Source organism: Protomyctophum bolini, assembly GCF_963924005.1.
Source record: "Protomyctophum bolini genome assembly, chromosome: 12".
NCBI classification, from domain to species: Eukaryota; Metazoa; Chordata; class Actinopteri; order Myctophiformes; family Myctophidae; genus Protomyctophum; species Protomyctophum bolini.
In genome coordinates this window covers 36325791-36339841 of record NC_137873.1, presented here as the reverse complement: position 1 = coordinate 36339841, position 14051 = coordinate 36325791, and the positions used below count along the sequence as shown (strand labels likewise).

Here is a 14051-nt window from a genome sequence, read left to right as displayed (position 1 = left end):
CGGCCAATCACTTTTGGCGTCTTCACTTTTCTGCCCTCACTGGTATCCTCAATATGTTATGTACTTTGCTCAGCCAATCAAATCATCGCTATGGGGTGATCAGCCAATCATCAGCCAATGTTTGTCTTCACACAGACCCACAAAGCTGGACAGGGGCTAGAGCGCACCTCAAAACATTTTCTCCAAATAGACACATGCTTTTACAGGTATGCTCATCTGGCCTAGTGCCACATGTGAATGTTTATGTTCATAAGAAAACGTTTTCCTTTTTGTATAGGTTCATATACTCCACCCGGTGGTCTATCTCATGTTCAGAAAAATGTCTCGAAGTTCATATCTCAAAGAGATGGTGGGATTCCATCGCACCCTGATAATATATTCATCACCTCCGGTTCTCAGAGGTCCATTATGGTAAGAATAATATTATCTTCTTAAACCCATTTAGACCTGAGACCAGATTCTACAAATGTCTTCTAAATCCTGAGTTAAAAAAACCCTGTTTCTATGTCAGTCGTTTTTTTTTCATGTCAAGGACCCCCAGAATTATATATGCATTTGGCCGCAGACCCGCATCTGAAAATATCGCTCTGAAAGAATATTCAAACATTTGCGCCACATTTTCACGATTTAAAAAAAATAGCAGACCTACAAGCTTGTAGCGTGGCACTCGGTGCCGCCCTATGAGCTTGTAGATCTGCTATTTTTCAATAGCTAAAGTATAACATAATGCTTAAAACACCAAAAGGGCGTTCCCGCCCAAAATGGGTTTAAACTATGTTCATTTAATCAATTATTTTGTTCCTCCGCCCATACAGTATATGCCAACATCACTGTCAACATAATCGAGTAGATTCCATTATGACATTTTGTTTAACTTTGTTCCTTTTAGCATATTCTAAATCTATTGGTGAACAGCCAGAGCTCACCCTCCACCGGAGTGTTGATTCCAACACCATCCTGCTCGTCTGTAAGTATGACCTTGGAGGGACTGGGAGCCACCATTGTGCCATACTACCTGGATGAAGAGCAGGGCTGGGAGCTCCAGATAGGTGAACTCCACAGAGCACTGCAGTCTGCGAAGGACGTCTGTAACCCTGCCGTGCTGTATGTCAACAACCCTGGAAACCCTACGGGTAATTGTACATGTTGGATAGTAGATAGTATGTGTCCGTCTGTTCCCAGTGATCTTGTTTGGCAACATCTCCATACCTTGTTGCCACTATAGGTCATGTTCAAAGCAGGAAATCAATGGAAGAAGTCATCCAGTTTGCTTCAGAGGAGAAGCTCTTTCTCATGGCTGATGAGGTAAATGTCTTTAGCTGTAGTATTATCATTATCCAGCCAGGAACAATGTGAAACCAAACTATACCTTTCTAATGTCATTACTATTGTACTTTTCTCCTCCCTCTTTCCGTTCTATTTGTAGGTATACCAGGACAGTGTTATTGCATTGGAGGGAATGGAGTTTGTCTCGTATAAGAGGGTATTGGCTGAGATGGGGTCTCCTCTCTCAGATACAGTGGAGCTGGCCTCCTTCCACTCAGCATCCAAAGGCTTCATGGGAGAGTGAGTTCTCTGTTCTAATTTGTTTTGCTAATTGTGTCAAATATCTGATGTATTTTTGGCTGATGATGACAAGTGAAAGCATACAGTAGGCTACAAAGCTACAAATTTAAAAGATCTCACGGTAAGAGTATGGTTTAAGTTTGAGTGAGTTATCTGTTCTTATGGGTGTGTTACTTACATCTACTACTGGTTAATGAGTGCAGCATAACTTAAAGGGAAACTTCACCCTTTTTGCAAAGAAATACATGTTAATGACGTTTAGACTTTCTTGGGGGTCTTTATGTGTGTAATATGTGGTTTTAGATATTTTAGATTTTATCAGTGAGCCCAGTGTCTCTGATGTCATCGACACTGGGCTCACTTACTTCCTGGACTACATCAAGGACTATATCTAAAGAGGACGAGAAGCGAAGACCGTACGGTGGACGCCATGTTGCTCCCTGGAAGGAAAGAAACATGTGCAGTTGAGACCAGGAAGTTGTACATGCACAAATCTGTTGTCTCATTTAAAATAGCCCCTCCCCCTATATCCACAAGGAAGAGCAGTGCACCAAAGCATTATGGGAATTGTAGTCCAGGAAGGAAGTGAGCCCAGTGTCGATGACATCAGAGACACTGGGCTCACTGCTACAATCTAAAATATCTAAAACCACATATTACACACAAAGAGCCCCAGGAAAGTGTTCGAAACGTCATTAACATATATTCTTTTGCAAAAAGGGTGACGTGTCCCTTTAATGGCCAATGGTATAGCAACACAACCTAAGACATAATATAAGCCTGAGCGTATATGTTGACCAAATCTCACTGACATTAAACACATGGTTTGTTTGTATTTCCCTCTACCACAGGGGTGGCCTGCGGGGAGGCTATGTTGAGCTTGTTAACCTGGATCCCGTTATCATGAACTATGCCCACACTATGTTCTCCACAGACCCCTGTTCAGCTGTGACTGGTCAGATGGCTGTGGATCTCATGGTGAACCCTCCGCAACCAGGGGACGCCTCATACCCCGTCTACAATGAGGTAACACAGCTACACATCTACACATCTTCATTTTGATAGTTGTGCAGCAATGTTTCACAGCACTTGTCCTTTGGTATATAGGTGGCAGAATGTTTACTACTGTGTGTCTCATGCAATTACAGTTAAGTGCTTGTTCTAAGACAGTATTTCTCTTTCCCTCATACAGGAGATACAGAATATCCGTGCAATGGTAGTCCATAACGCTAAGAGGGCCCTTGAGGTTCTAAATAGCCTGCCAGGCTTCAGTTGTCAGCCAGTGAAAGGAGGGTCCTTTGTATTCCCCAGACTGTATCTCCCACCTGGAGCAGTTCAAAAGGCCACGGTTAGAATACTATCTTGTAAACCATCTCATGTACCCGGCAGCACCCGCACTACATGCCATCATGCACACCTCATACTAAAGGCCCACAATGGAAACAAGCTGTAAGCATGTGACCTATGGTTTTGTTTAATGGTCAATGAAGACGTCAATCAATCAATCAATCAACCCCTGCCAAAGAAGAACAAAACAAGTGTACTTCTACTAAAAGATGCAATATTTGACACATTCTGTACCTTTGGATATTCCAGGAGCTTGGACTGCCACCAGATGTCTTCTACAGTGCTAGGCTGCTGGAACATGCAGGGTTGTGTGTTGGCCCTGGTTGTGAGCATGGGCAGAGGGAGGGAACGCACCATATCAGGTATAGTATAGGCAGGCTTCCTAGAAATTCCCTATCAGCAGAACGTACACCTACCATTATTCTCTCAATGTAGCTTTATATTAACAAATGACAGTTGTAACAGTTTCATGTGACAGTAAATAATGCTACCCTGAGAATGCAGCTGCTATATTTAGCATTTGTGAGCGGCGGCACACCGTCTTCTATGCACAGCAATGTGTGTCTGTCTGTCTGTCCGTCCGTATGTCCGCCTGAGTAGGATCTTTGACCCCTGTCTGAGTAGGACCCTGCCTGCAGCTGCTTAACTGTGCTTGGCTCCAAGGCACTCCAAGGCCCCACACACACTTAGCCTTTGTTATAGAGCAGAGCGGTCTGTTATCAAGAAATAACACACCGCTGAATTCAGAGACTGACCAATCAGAATCAAGCATTCAACCAAGCCGTGTAATAAGTAACTATAACACACAGTATCTATAACAATAAAAGCAGTCGGTTGGTTCTCATTGACATCTCGCAGGCTGCAACATTGGTATATTTTCATTTATAAAGCCATTCTTGGTGATATCTGCCGTCTTACTTTTCCTCCAAATTCGATTTGGTCAAAAATGGTCTAAACGTCAGATCAGATGCTTGGCTACGGTGTGTAGTACCAGCATTCAAATCCAAGGGGGGTAACAAATGTCTGGCCTTCTTTGGCCCCTGGTCGTGGAACGACCTACAGTCCAGACTAAAATTGGCATTGAAAGTTCCTTTGTTTATATTTTGTACATTGTGTATTTTGCCCTGCCACTAACAGATTATCACTTTGGTGATTTGCTGTATTTATTTCATAGGTATTTTGAGGTGTATCATGGACGTTTTATTTGCTGTTCTATAATGTGACATGTTCGATGTAGCATTGAAGTTGGCCAGTTCCCACTTGACGCAGTCTCAATGTGTTTTCTACTGGTTAAAAAAAAGTTCCCCTCAGTTTGCGATTTTTCTACTCTGACAGACATTAGGAAAAAATAGCAACTGCTTGCTGTGTATTGACATTTGAGGCATGTCAAATATTTATCACTGACCCTCATTCCTCTTCCAGATTTGGTGTTATGACATCGCTGGATACTATGGAGGAAATATTGAGCCGTTTGACAAGCTTCCACATACAGTTTATAAAGGAGTTCTCTTGAATAGAACATTTTGTGAAGGCTACATTTGAAGTGTGGCTTTTCAAATAAATAGAGACCACAGGTCTCTATTTACTTGAAAAGCGACAATAGAGACGGACCTTTGCAAATCCATTTCTGTTCATTAATTTAATTTGAACGTGTGTTTTGTTTTGCAATTTCATGGCTCTTGTGTTGAATGCATTGTTGTACATAAATCATGACAATCACTTGTCTCTCTAAATATATTTTGATCTTACTGTATATTACACTATAAATTAAGTTACATTTTATGACAGGTTGGAGTATTATTTAAAGTAGTTTTTCTGTTTTTCATTTGGTTTCGTTTTTTCTTTGTAGAAATAAGGATACAAAGTGTGGTAATTGTTGCTTTAGTTTTGGGTCTGAGAGGCTAAATGTCATCAAATTGTGGTCCGTGGCCGAATAAATAATGTCCCATGATATGAAAAGGGTTGAAAACCACTGCTGTATGTGATGCATTTTTGTCACATAGGACTATGTCCTATCACATAGGACTATGTCCTATCACATAGGACTATGTCCTGTCACATAGGACTATGTCCTGTCACATAGGAGTCTACAAGGTTGTTTCTTGCACAATAAATACCCTATTTTCTGTGAAATGACATATTTACTATACTGTGATTTCTCTTTCTTGGCCGTGTACGATAATTGTAATCCTTCGGTATAATTACCGGTAATTTAACATTTTCCATCTGGCAAGCCGAAATTCCGGAAATTGCGGAAATTGAAAATTGCGGAAATTGGAAATTGGGGAAATTGCGGAAATTGCAATAATTGCGGAAATTGCGGAAATTGAAAATTGCGGAAATTGAATTCTTTTTTAAACACTCCGCAATTTGCTGATGTTTCCCATCCTCCGCAATTTGCTAATGTTTCCCATCCTTTCCGGTAAATACAACACATTGAGTAGGGCACTGCAGGGAGTTGAACCCCGGGCCGTTCCGGTAAACCAGAAGTCCGACACCAGTGCCTTAGTTTTTGTGTTGTTCATTTACAGGTCCAGGTGTGCATACGCATGTGCGCCTGTGTGTGTGTAGGTGCACGCTTCAATATAATCCATTGTTTTTTTCATTTTTTCCAAATCCTCAAAAATGATGAAAAACGGCGTGCTATAGTATGCCGTACGATATGGGCTATAGCCCATGGTCCAAAATGATGAGAAACGAGGATAACTTTTTTTTTTCATGTATCCCCTATCCCTTACATGGGCTACTGGCCACATGTGGCCCCCACCTAGCTTCTTAATTTTGATCTCAAAGTGCACCAGATTAAAGCATTTTCATGGCAAATTTACACATTTTTCTGGCCCCCGGGTAGGCTTGCGCCTCAGAAAAATATGTTGCCTAGGGCCTCAAAAGGCCTAGAACCGGCACTGCTGGCAACACTGATCCTGGTCTCAGTATCCATGGTCAGTGTCCTGGTTTCAGTAACTATCTCCTGCTTTCAGTATCCTGGTGTCTGTGATGTACAGTGTAGAGGCAGCTCTGTGTAGGATTGTGCATTTAGTGTTGTTTTGTCTATAGCTTTCGATCATAGCAAGATCACTCTGGCCTACGCTATAGCTCTCGCACACAGTGGTAAACATGTTGGCTGCGTGCTCCAAAACACCATGAAAACACCCCACAAAATGTATTCTTAGAAATTCTGACATTCATTTAACATTTTAAATCTATGAATTGACAAATCATTGCGTCAGTTTTAACTTTTATTTATCAAAATTATATGTTCATATATTTTCAAAATGCAAAACAAAATATGTATTTGTATCTCTAAAAAAATTTGACCCAGTATTGTCAATTTCAATAATGGGAGTGAAATTAACACCATAAAAGTTATTGTATATCTGTCTCTGAGATGACTGATGAGTCTGTGAGCAGCAGGAATGCAAAGGGTGGATGGCAGATGGAGTCTGATGAAAATGACCATTGGGACAGTGAATAAAGTCAGTGATTCATTATAAAGTAAGTAGCCTTGCCGAGCCATGGGGCCCATAGGGCAGGAGCCTATCCTGTTTCTGTAGCGTGAGGCAGCTTGATGTACAAGTACACCCCCTGAACATGGCATAGTATATGTCGCAGGGATTTACCCCCCAATCCAACCCTTGATGCCGAGTGCCAAGCAGGATACACTGGGTCCTATTTTTAGAGTCTTTGGTATGACCCAGCCGGGCCGACCTCCCAGTCTCAGGGCAGACACTCTAACCACAAGGCCACTGAGCTGGTGTCTCAGTTCATTATAGAATGATTCAAATGCTCTGAACATTGAGAGTGCACTATATGGATAGATAGGTATCTGTGCTGTAAATGAAAGCGACAATAACATGGGAAACTGTTGGTTATGTTTAGTGGTATAACATGACAGCAAGTGCAGGAATACATCTAAATAGCATCGCTATAATGATAATGAATGTATAGCCTATTTTATATAGCACTTTTCCCCAAACAAAACGCTTCATCATGGTAACGCCAGTGAATATTGATTTGTTTCATTCACACCTACCTCTCTAAACAACAGTCCATGGAGTCATGATGTGGACAAAAAGTCCAGCACCGTTAATGAATACCTTATAGGGGACATATTAACTATTTTATTCCATATAGCTCTGACCCATCCCAAGCTCATTGAAGGGATCTCTAAAGAAAAAAGTAATAGTATAAGTCCACTGCATACAACTCGGTATACGGTATAATATTCACGTCCATACCGTACCAACTTTGATGACATTGTATCCGATTGACAGAACCAAGAAGACCGAGCGACGTCATGTCTTCCATGACCCACATCAGTCCGAAGGTGAGGAACATCCGACAGTCAGAGCTGGGCGCTCTGGGGAGACGAGCCAACCAGATCAAAGAAGAACTTAGACGGGTAATAAAGACTTACACTTAAAAACGGTACTGAAGATGTTGACATAATAGATCTGTTCCACATGCTGCATTCAGAAATGGTTCCAAATAAAAAGAAAACCGGTATGAGCTGAGGAGTGTGTTTGTTCGAAATGATTAAAGCTAGAACAAACATTAAAAGGAGAAATATGGAATAGTTGCAGTTCAAGCCATGAATTCAAGAAAATGTTTAAAGATAAATATAACTTAATTATAAACTAAAAAAACATATCTAGTACAGTATGTGAAAAGTCCATGTTTTGTCTTTGTCCTTCATATCAATGTTTTGTTATTGTTTCTGTTTTAAGTATATTATAAGACAAACAAGTTTGGCATTATAAGCTACACGTATGGCTTCAGCCTTCTCCGTTTTCGGTCCAAGTATTGTCTTTATGTTTTTTCTTACATTATTTCATAATGTTTAGAAGGTATGGTCAAAAAACAAACCTGTATTCATTTTTCTTTAGGGAGTACAGAAGCCATATAAGCATGTGATAGATGTCTCCTGGGGTGACCCACACAGGGCAGGAGTAAAACCTTTGACCTTTGTCCGGCAGGTAATATTGTATTTTCACCTCTTGACAAGCATTATGTCCTGTAAGAAAAGTTGTTCTTGAAAAAGGCACGAAGGCTGAAATGTACAGTAATAAAGCACTTTGGGCGCGGGAGCTACATTGCACTTTTATTTTTATATTTCATTAGACTATTAAATCTTGGCTCTTGAAGCTCTCATATTGGAAACATTTGTATTCTTCATGTGTAAGAGAATCTGTGCAGAAGAAAAAAGGGGTGCCTCAATTAATTTCAGTATTAAAACACACACAGTCTTCTTTGCCCCTGCCTACATCTGCCTTGATAGTAGTGTCTCCTCTGGGCCATATAACCCGATATTTTCCCTGTCTGCGGGAACCCCTTTTGGTGTTAGCATTATGATATGCTTTAGCTATTGAAAAATAGCAGATCTACAAGCTACGAGCTTGTAGGTCTGATATTTTTTTTAAATCGAAGAACCACTGACAGAAACATAGCTTTTTCAGAAAACTGTCAGGATGTAGAAGACATTTTTTAGAATCTGATCTCAGGTCAGAATGGCTTAACTCTTCATGCCCCCCCTGTCCCTTCATGTCTAAATAATGGACAGGTTCTCGCAGCCTGTCTCTACCCCCAGCTTGCCATCAGTGACAAACTGCCAGTGGATGTCCGAGAGAGGGCCCAGAGGCTGCTTGAAGCGTGTGATGGAGGGAGTGTAGGTGAGTGCTGTGTGCATGTTGACTGGTCCAGTTCAGTAAGCTGGATGCGGTTAATGTGTATGATGTTTTGTGGTTATCGTTCAGCCAAGTTAGTTATTTCCCTTTTTGACCCTAGAAAAACGAAACGTTGTTTTTGTTACACCATCACTAAACACTAGCCTCGCGTTGCGGTATACCACTGCTACCCGGGGCATAATGCATATGAAATAGGGGCGGGTGAAGTGTGGCTGCCAATGTAAAAAATATTCCATCAAAAATATTTCTCATCAACATTGAAGTACAGCAATACATGGCAACTTGAGCTAAGCTTCTTTAACACGATATTTCATTATGACTTTTGACAAAAAGTATATATATAATATCATGGGGGAAGGCCCTATCATAGGGGAGCAAAATCAGTGAAAAACGTGCGTATATCATTTTTTTTAAATATTCCTAAAAAAAAGATAAATGGATTTGGGAACTTCTCTTTTGGTCCACCCGCTCCGGACATGTGAGAATGGTCCAGTGAAAAATTTAATAAATAAATAAGTCAATTGTGGTTGTATGGGATTATTCTCTATCACTCTATCACTAAACACGGGTGAAATTCAGCCGAACACCTGCCTGTAGAAAAAAGAACAGGGATGTGGGCAGGGAAGCAAACCTACTTTCTATGATGTCACTGAGCATCATGAAGGTGCTGAGAGACCCACCCACCCACCTCAGACAATCAGCAACATTGTGAAAATTACAAAAAATATAATTGTCCGGCTGAATATCACCCATGTTTAGTGTTCTAGGGTTAAACCCCATTCTGGGCGGGAACCCCTTTTGGTGTTTTAACTAAGCATTATGTTATACTTTAGCTATTGAAAAATAGCAGATCTACAAGTAGCCACTGAGTGGCGCGCTACGAGCTTGTAGGTCTGCTATTTTTGAAAAAACGTAAAAATGCGGCACAAAAATGTGGATATATATTCTTTCAGAGGGAACGTTTTTCTCATTTCGACGTCAGGCCTAAATGGGTTAAATGTGTTTCGTCATCAGCCCGAATCACGTACAGTGCAGGCATAGATACTGTACACATGATCTATAGGACTATATGGTGCCATTGTGAATGTTCATAAGAGAATCTTTGCCTTTATGTATAGGTTCATATACTTCAACAGCGGGTATATTCAGCGTGCTGCAGAATGTAGCAAAGTTCATTTCCCAAAGAGACGGTGGGATTCCATCGCACCCCGATAATATCTTCATTACTCCTGGCTCCCAGTGGTCCATTATGGTAATATTATCTCCTTTTAATCCTCCATAAGGGGAGAGCTCCATAAAAGCTCCCTCTAATCCCTAGCTGTTCATTTCATCTATTCTGTTTTTCCTCTGCCTTATACCTCCTCATCGTTTCCATTACCATCATCTTTACAAACTGTATAGCAGTGGTTCCCAAACCTTTTCATGTCAAGGACCCCCAAATTGACACTATAATTAGCCCGAGGATCCCCATTTAAAAAGATACGCCAGGGACCCCCCCCCCCCCCCCCATAAGAGAAGGTTTCTACGGCTCTAGCAGTGATTCTCAACCACTTTTTCAAGGGTCCCCGTATTGACCTGAATTAGGCTACGGCGCCCCATTTGATAGAATTTCTATCTCTGAGAGTTAAATTAACATTGATTTTACAATGATTTTACAGAGTTACAGACCCATAATAAGGGTTCATTTGGTTCCTGAATATCATTTAGCATGGGTACCCCCCGGAACTATACCCTCAACCTACCCCTAGGGGTCCCCGGACCCCTACTTTTGGGAACCACTGCTGTATTATAGTACTACTAACATGACTTTATTTATTCATTTGTGCCTTTTTTTTCTTTTTTCTTTTAGAAAATCCTGAGCATATTGGTGAACAGTGAGAACTCACCGTCCACCGCGGTGTTGCTTCCAGCGCCGTGCTCCTGGTCTGTAAGTATGACCTTGGAGGGACTGGGAGCCACCATTGTGCCATACCACCTGGATGAAGAGCAGGGCTGGGAGCTCCAGATAGGTGAACTCCACAGAGCACTGCAGTCTGCCAAGGACGTCTGTAAGCCTGCCGTGCTGTATGTCAACAACCCTGGAAACCCTACGGGTAATTGTTGCACATGTTGCATTGGTATAGATAGATGTACCGTGCATGCAGTGATGGTGGAAAAAAGCACTTGATTGTTTTAGTTAAGTACAAGTACCAATACTGCAATTTAGAAGTGCTTTGCTGCAAGTAAAAGTACGGAATTGAAAATGTACTTGAGTAAAAGAACAAAAGTATCAGCATCAAAATGTACAAGTACTAAAAGTAAAAGTGCTCATATTGCAGAATGTCCCATTTCACACATTTCAAAATGTGTAGAAAATCTATTGAAAATAGCCGATCTACAAGCTCACAATGCGTTGCGTTGCGACGCATTGTGAGCTTGTAGATCTGCTATTTTCAAATGGCCGAAATGTATAAGTGGTTAATGTATGTTTTCTAATCAAAATCAAAATCTCCAAAGTAACTATAGTAACTAAAGTTCAAATTTTGGCTCTGAGAAGTGAGATGTATAGTGGAGTAGAAGTAAAAGTACTGGAAATTGGAAAAGTAAAATACAAATACCTCAAAATTACAGTAAAAGTACAGTACTTAAGTACAAGTACTTAGTTACTTTCCACCACTGACTGCATGTCTGTCTGTTCCCAGCGGTCTTGCTTTGCATCAGCCATATACTTTAATTGTCGCCACTATATAGGTCATGTTCAAAGCAGGAAGTCAATTGAAGAAGTCATCAAATTTGCTTCAGAGCAGAAGCTCTTCATCATCGCTGATGAGGTAAATGTCTTTAAAGGACAACTTTAGTTTTTTTTCAAACCAAGGTTCATGTTTTAGGTTGTGTGTACATTTCTTTTCATTTGCTGCGTTTTAGGGATTTTAGCTGTTTTTGACAGGGGGCGGGGGCATTCGAGCATGGGGCTAAATATGTATTTTCTTTCCCAAAACTTTATAACTGAATGTGTCAAACTGACATATTGAGCCTACTGTATATGACACAGTGTTGCTTACCTCCAGTAGGCTACCTTCACATTCAATAGATCCTGTGATCTTCTGTGGCCAGATCATTTCTTGGGGTCTAGTAACGACTATAGTAAATAATAAATAAATGAATCGCTATAACATTTTGTAACAAAAATACATATTTAGCCCCATGCTCGAATGCCCCCGCCCCCTTTCAAAAACAGCTAAAATCCCTAAAACGAAAGAAAGCAGCAAATGAAAAATGATTAACACTCATCTTTTACTTTCTCTAATAACAACCTAAAACATGAACCTTTGGTTGAAAAAAACTAAAGTTATCCTTTAACTGTAGTATATCATCTATCCATAATCCACGAATGACACATTTCTAATCCCGTTATTGTACCCCCCTCAACATACCCTTTCTATCTGCAGGTATACCAGGACAGTGTTATCGAATTGGAGGGAATGGAGTTTGTCTCGTACAAGAGGGTTTTGGCTGAGATGGGGTCTCCTCTTTCAGATACAGTGGAGCTGGCTTCCTTCCACTCCGCATCCAAAGGCTGCATGGGAGAGTGAGTGATCCGTTCGGATTTTTGCATGATGCAAAATGTTTCAATGCTCATATTCTTTGGTGAATAAGTTAAGTGAAGCATTTGAATACATATTATTCTTCTAAGCTCTATTTTGAACGACATCTCAACATTAAGAGCTATATGTTTTGAGTTTGTATTTGCGTCTCCTCCAGGTGTGGCCTGCGTGGTGGATATGTCGAGCTAACGAACCTGGACCCCGCCGTCATGAAGTACATCTGCACCGCGTTCTCCACGGATTCTTGTGCACCCGTGACTGGCCAGATGGCACTGGACCTCATGGTGAACCCGCCGCAACCAGGGGACTCCTCCTACCCTGTCTTTAACGAGGTGGAAACAAAGCAAACATTTTAATTTGGGTTTTTAATATTCATTCAATTATTTAAATGCTTCACATCTTGAGCCCACCCATTGAAAAATAAAAGCCCTTTATCATTTACCTGTGGCTGGAGTCTATATATTAAAAAAAAAGGAAAACAACAACAATGTAGGACATTTAGATCGTTCTGAGACAAGGTGGGACCCGGCAGCCTATTTGATGCCATTTCTCTGAGAATATTTTTGAATAATTTGTCTTTCCTTTTACAGGAGATGCAGAACATCCGTGCCATGCTGGTCCATAACGTTAAGAGAGTCCTTGAGGTTCTGAACAGCCTGCCAGGCTTCAGCTGTCAGCCAGTGAAGGGAGGATCCTTTGTATTCCCCAGACTGCGTCTCCCACCTGGAGCAGTTCAAAAGGCCACGGTTAGAATTCAGAATAATATCTGGCACAACCTATATATACATATACCACTGGTTCCAAAACCTTTTCATGTCAAGGACCCCCAAATTGACACTAATTATCCCCGCAGACCCCCATTTGAAGAGACTCTAAGCAGTGATTCTCAACCAGTTTAATTTCAAGGACCCCCAGTTTGACATGCATTAGTCTACGGACCCCCCATTTAATGGCATTTCTATCTCTGGGACCCCACATTTTTATTGTAAAATCAATGTTAATTTTAACGGGTCCATTTGGTTCCATTTGTACACTCTCAGAGTTACAGACCCATAAGGGTCCATTTGGTTCCTAACCATCATTTAGCTGGGGGACCCCCTGGAACTCCATCAAGTACCCCTGGGGGTCCCGGACCCCACTTTGGGAACCACTGTATTATACACCATTCAAGATAGAACGTGTAAAACCTTAAGAGTTGGACACACCATCAATTCCAATGTCTTCGCATATGCCAGGAGCTGGGAATGCCACCCGATGTCTTCTACTGTGGCAGACTGCTAGAAGAAGCTGGATTGTGTGTTGGTCCGGGCTGTGAGCACGGGCAGAGGGAGGGTAGCTACCATATCAGGTGTAGTATTATGTATATACTCCCGGGGGGGCGGCGGTGGCTCAGGGGCAGAGTGGCTGGATGGTAACCGCAAGGTTGCCTGTTCAAACCCGGGCTCCCCCAGAGTTAGTGTCCTTGAGCAAGACTCTGAACCCCTAATTGCTCCCGATGTGCATGGTTTCCGCTGCCATCGGTGTATGAATGTGTGTGAATGATGCAGAATCTAAACACCTTGGATAAACGGTATATAAATGCACCGTTTACTCACACAACTACAACACTAGTTACAACACTTAATACTTTGTTGTGCTAGTGTGACACTAAAATAGCCGATCTACAAGCTCAATCGGCTAGTAAGACAAACCATAAATTAAGCAGGATTCTCCTGTCTCCGCAGGTTCACTGTCATGGCCTCTGCGAATACTGTAGAGGAAGGGCTGAGACGTCTGACAAGCTTCCACCTAGAATTCATGAAGGCGTTCTCTTGAACAGGATGGATGTGTATAGGCTAGCCCTACATTTTAAGTGTATTGTACAGACAAG

The 14051-nt window shown here is 41.5% G+C and overlaps 1 protein-coding gene across 1 annotated transcript; it reads left to right on the top strand.

Annotated features, from left to right (window-relative positions):
• Positions 1–217: 217 nt before the first annotated feature.
• Positions 218–13996, top strand: LOC308326253 (alanine aminotransferase 1-like; the record flags this gene model as incomplete). Its single annotated transcript, XM_080779060.1, has 17 exons — positions 218–411; positions 890–1133; positions 1226–1305; positions 1427–1566; positions 2418–2592; positions 2759–2914; positions 3163–3319; positions 7188–7315; positions 8474–8582; positions 9716–9849; positions 10447–10690; positions 11328–11407; positions 12026–12165; positions 12339–12513; positions 12772–12927; positions 13417–13529; positions 13906–13996. Exons 1-17 carry the CDS (start codon positions 238–240, stop codon positions 13994–13996), a joined length of 2496 nt encoding a protein of 831 aa, XP_080635186.1. The 5' UTR covers positions 218–237.
• Between the last annotated feature and the right edge of the window lie 55 nt (positions 13997–14051).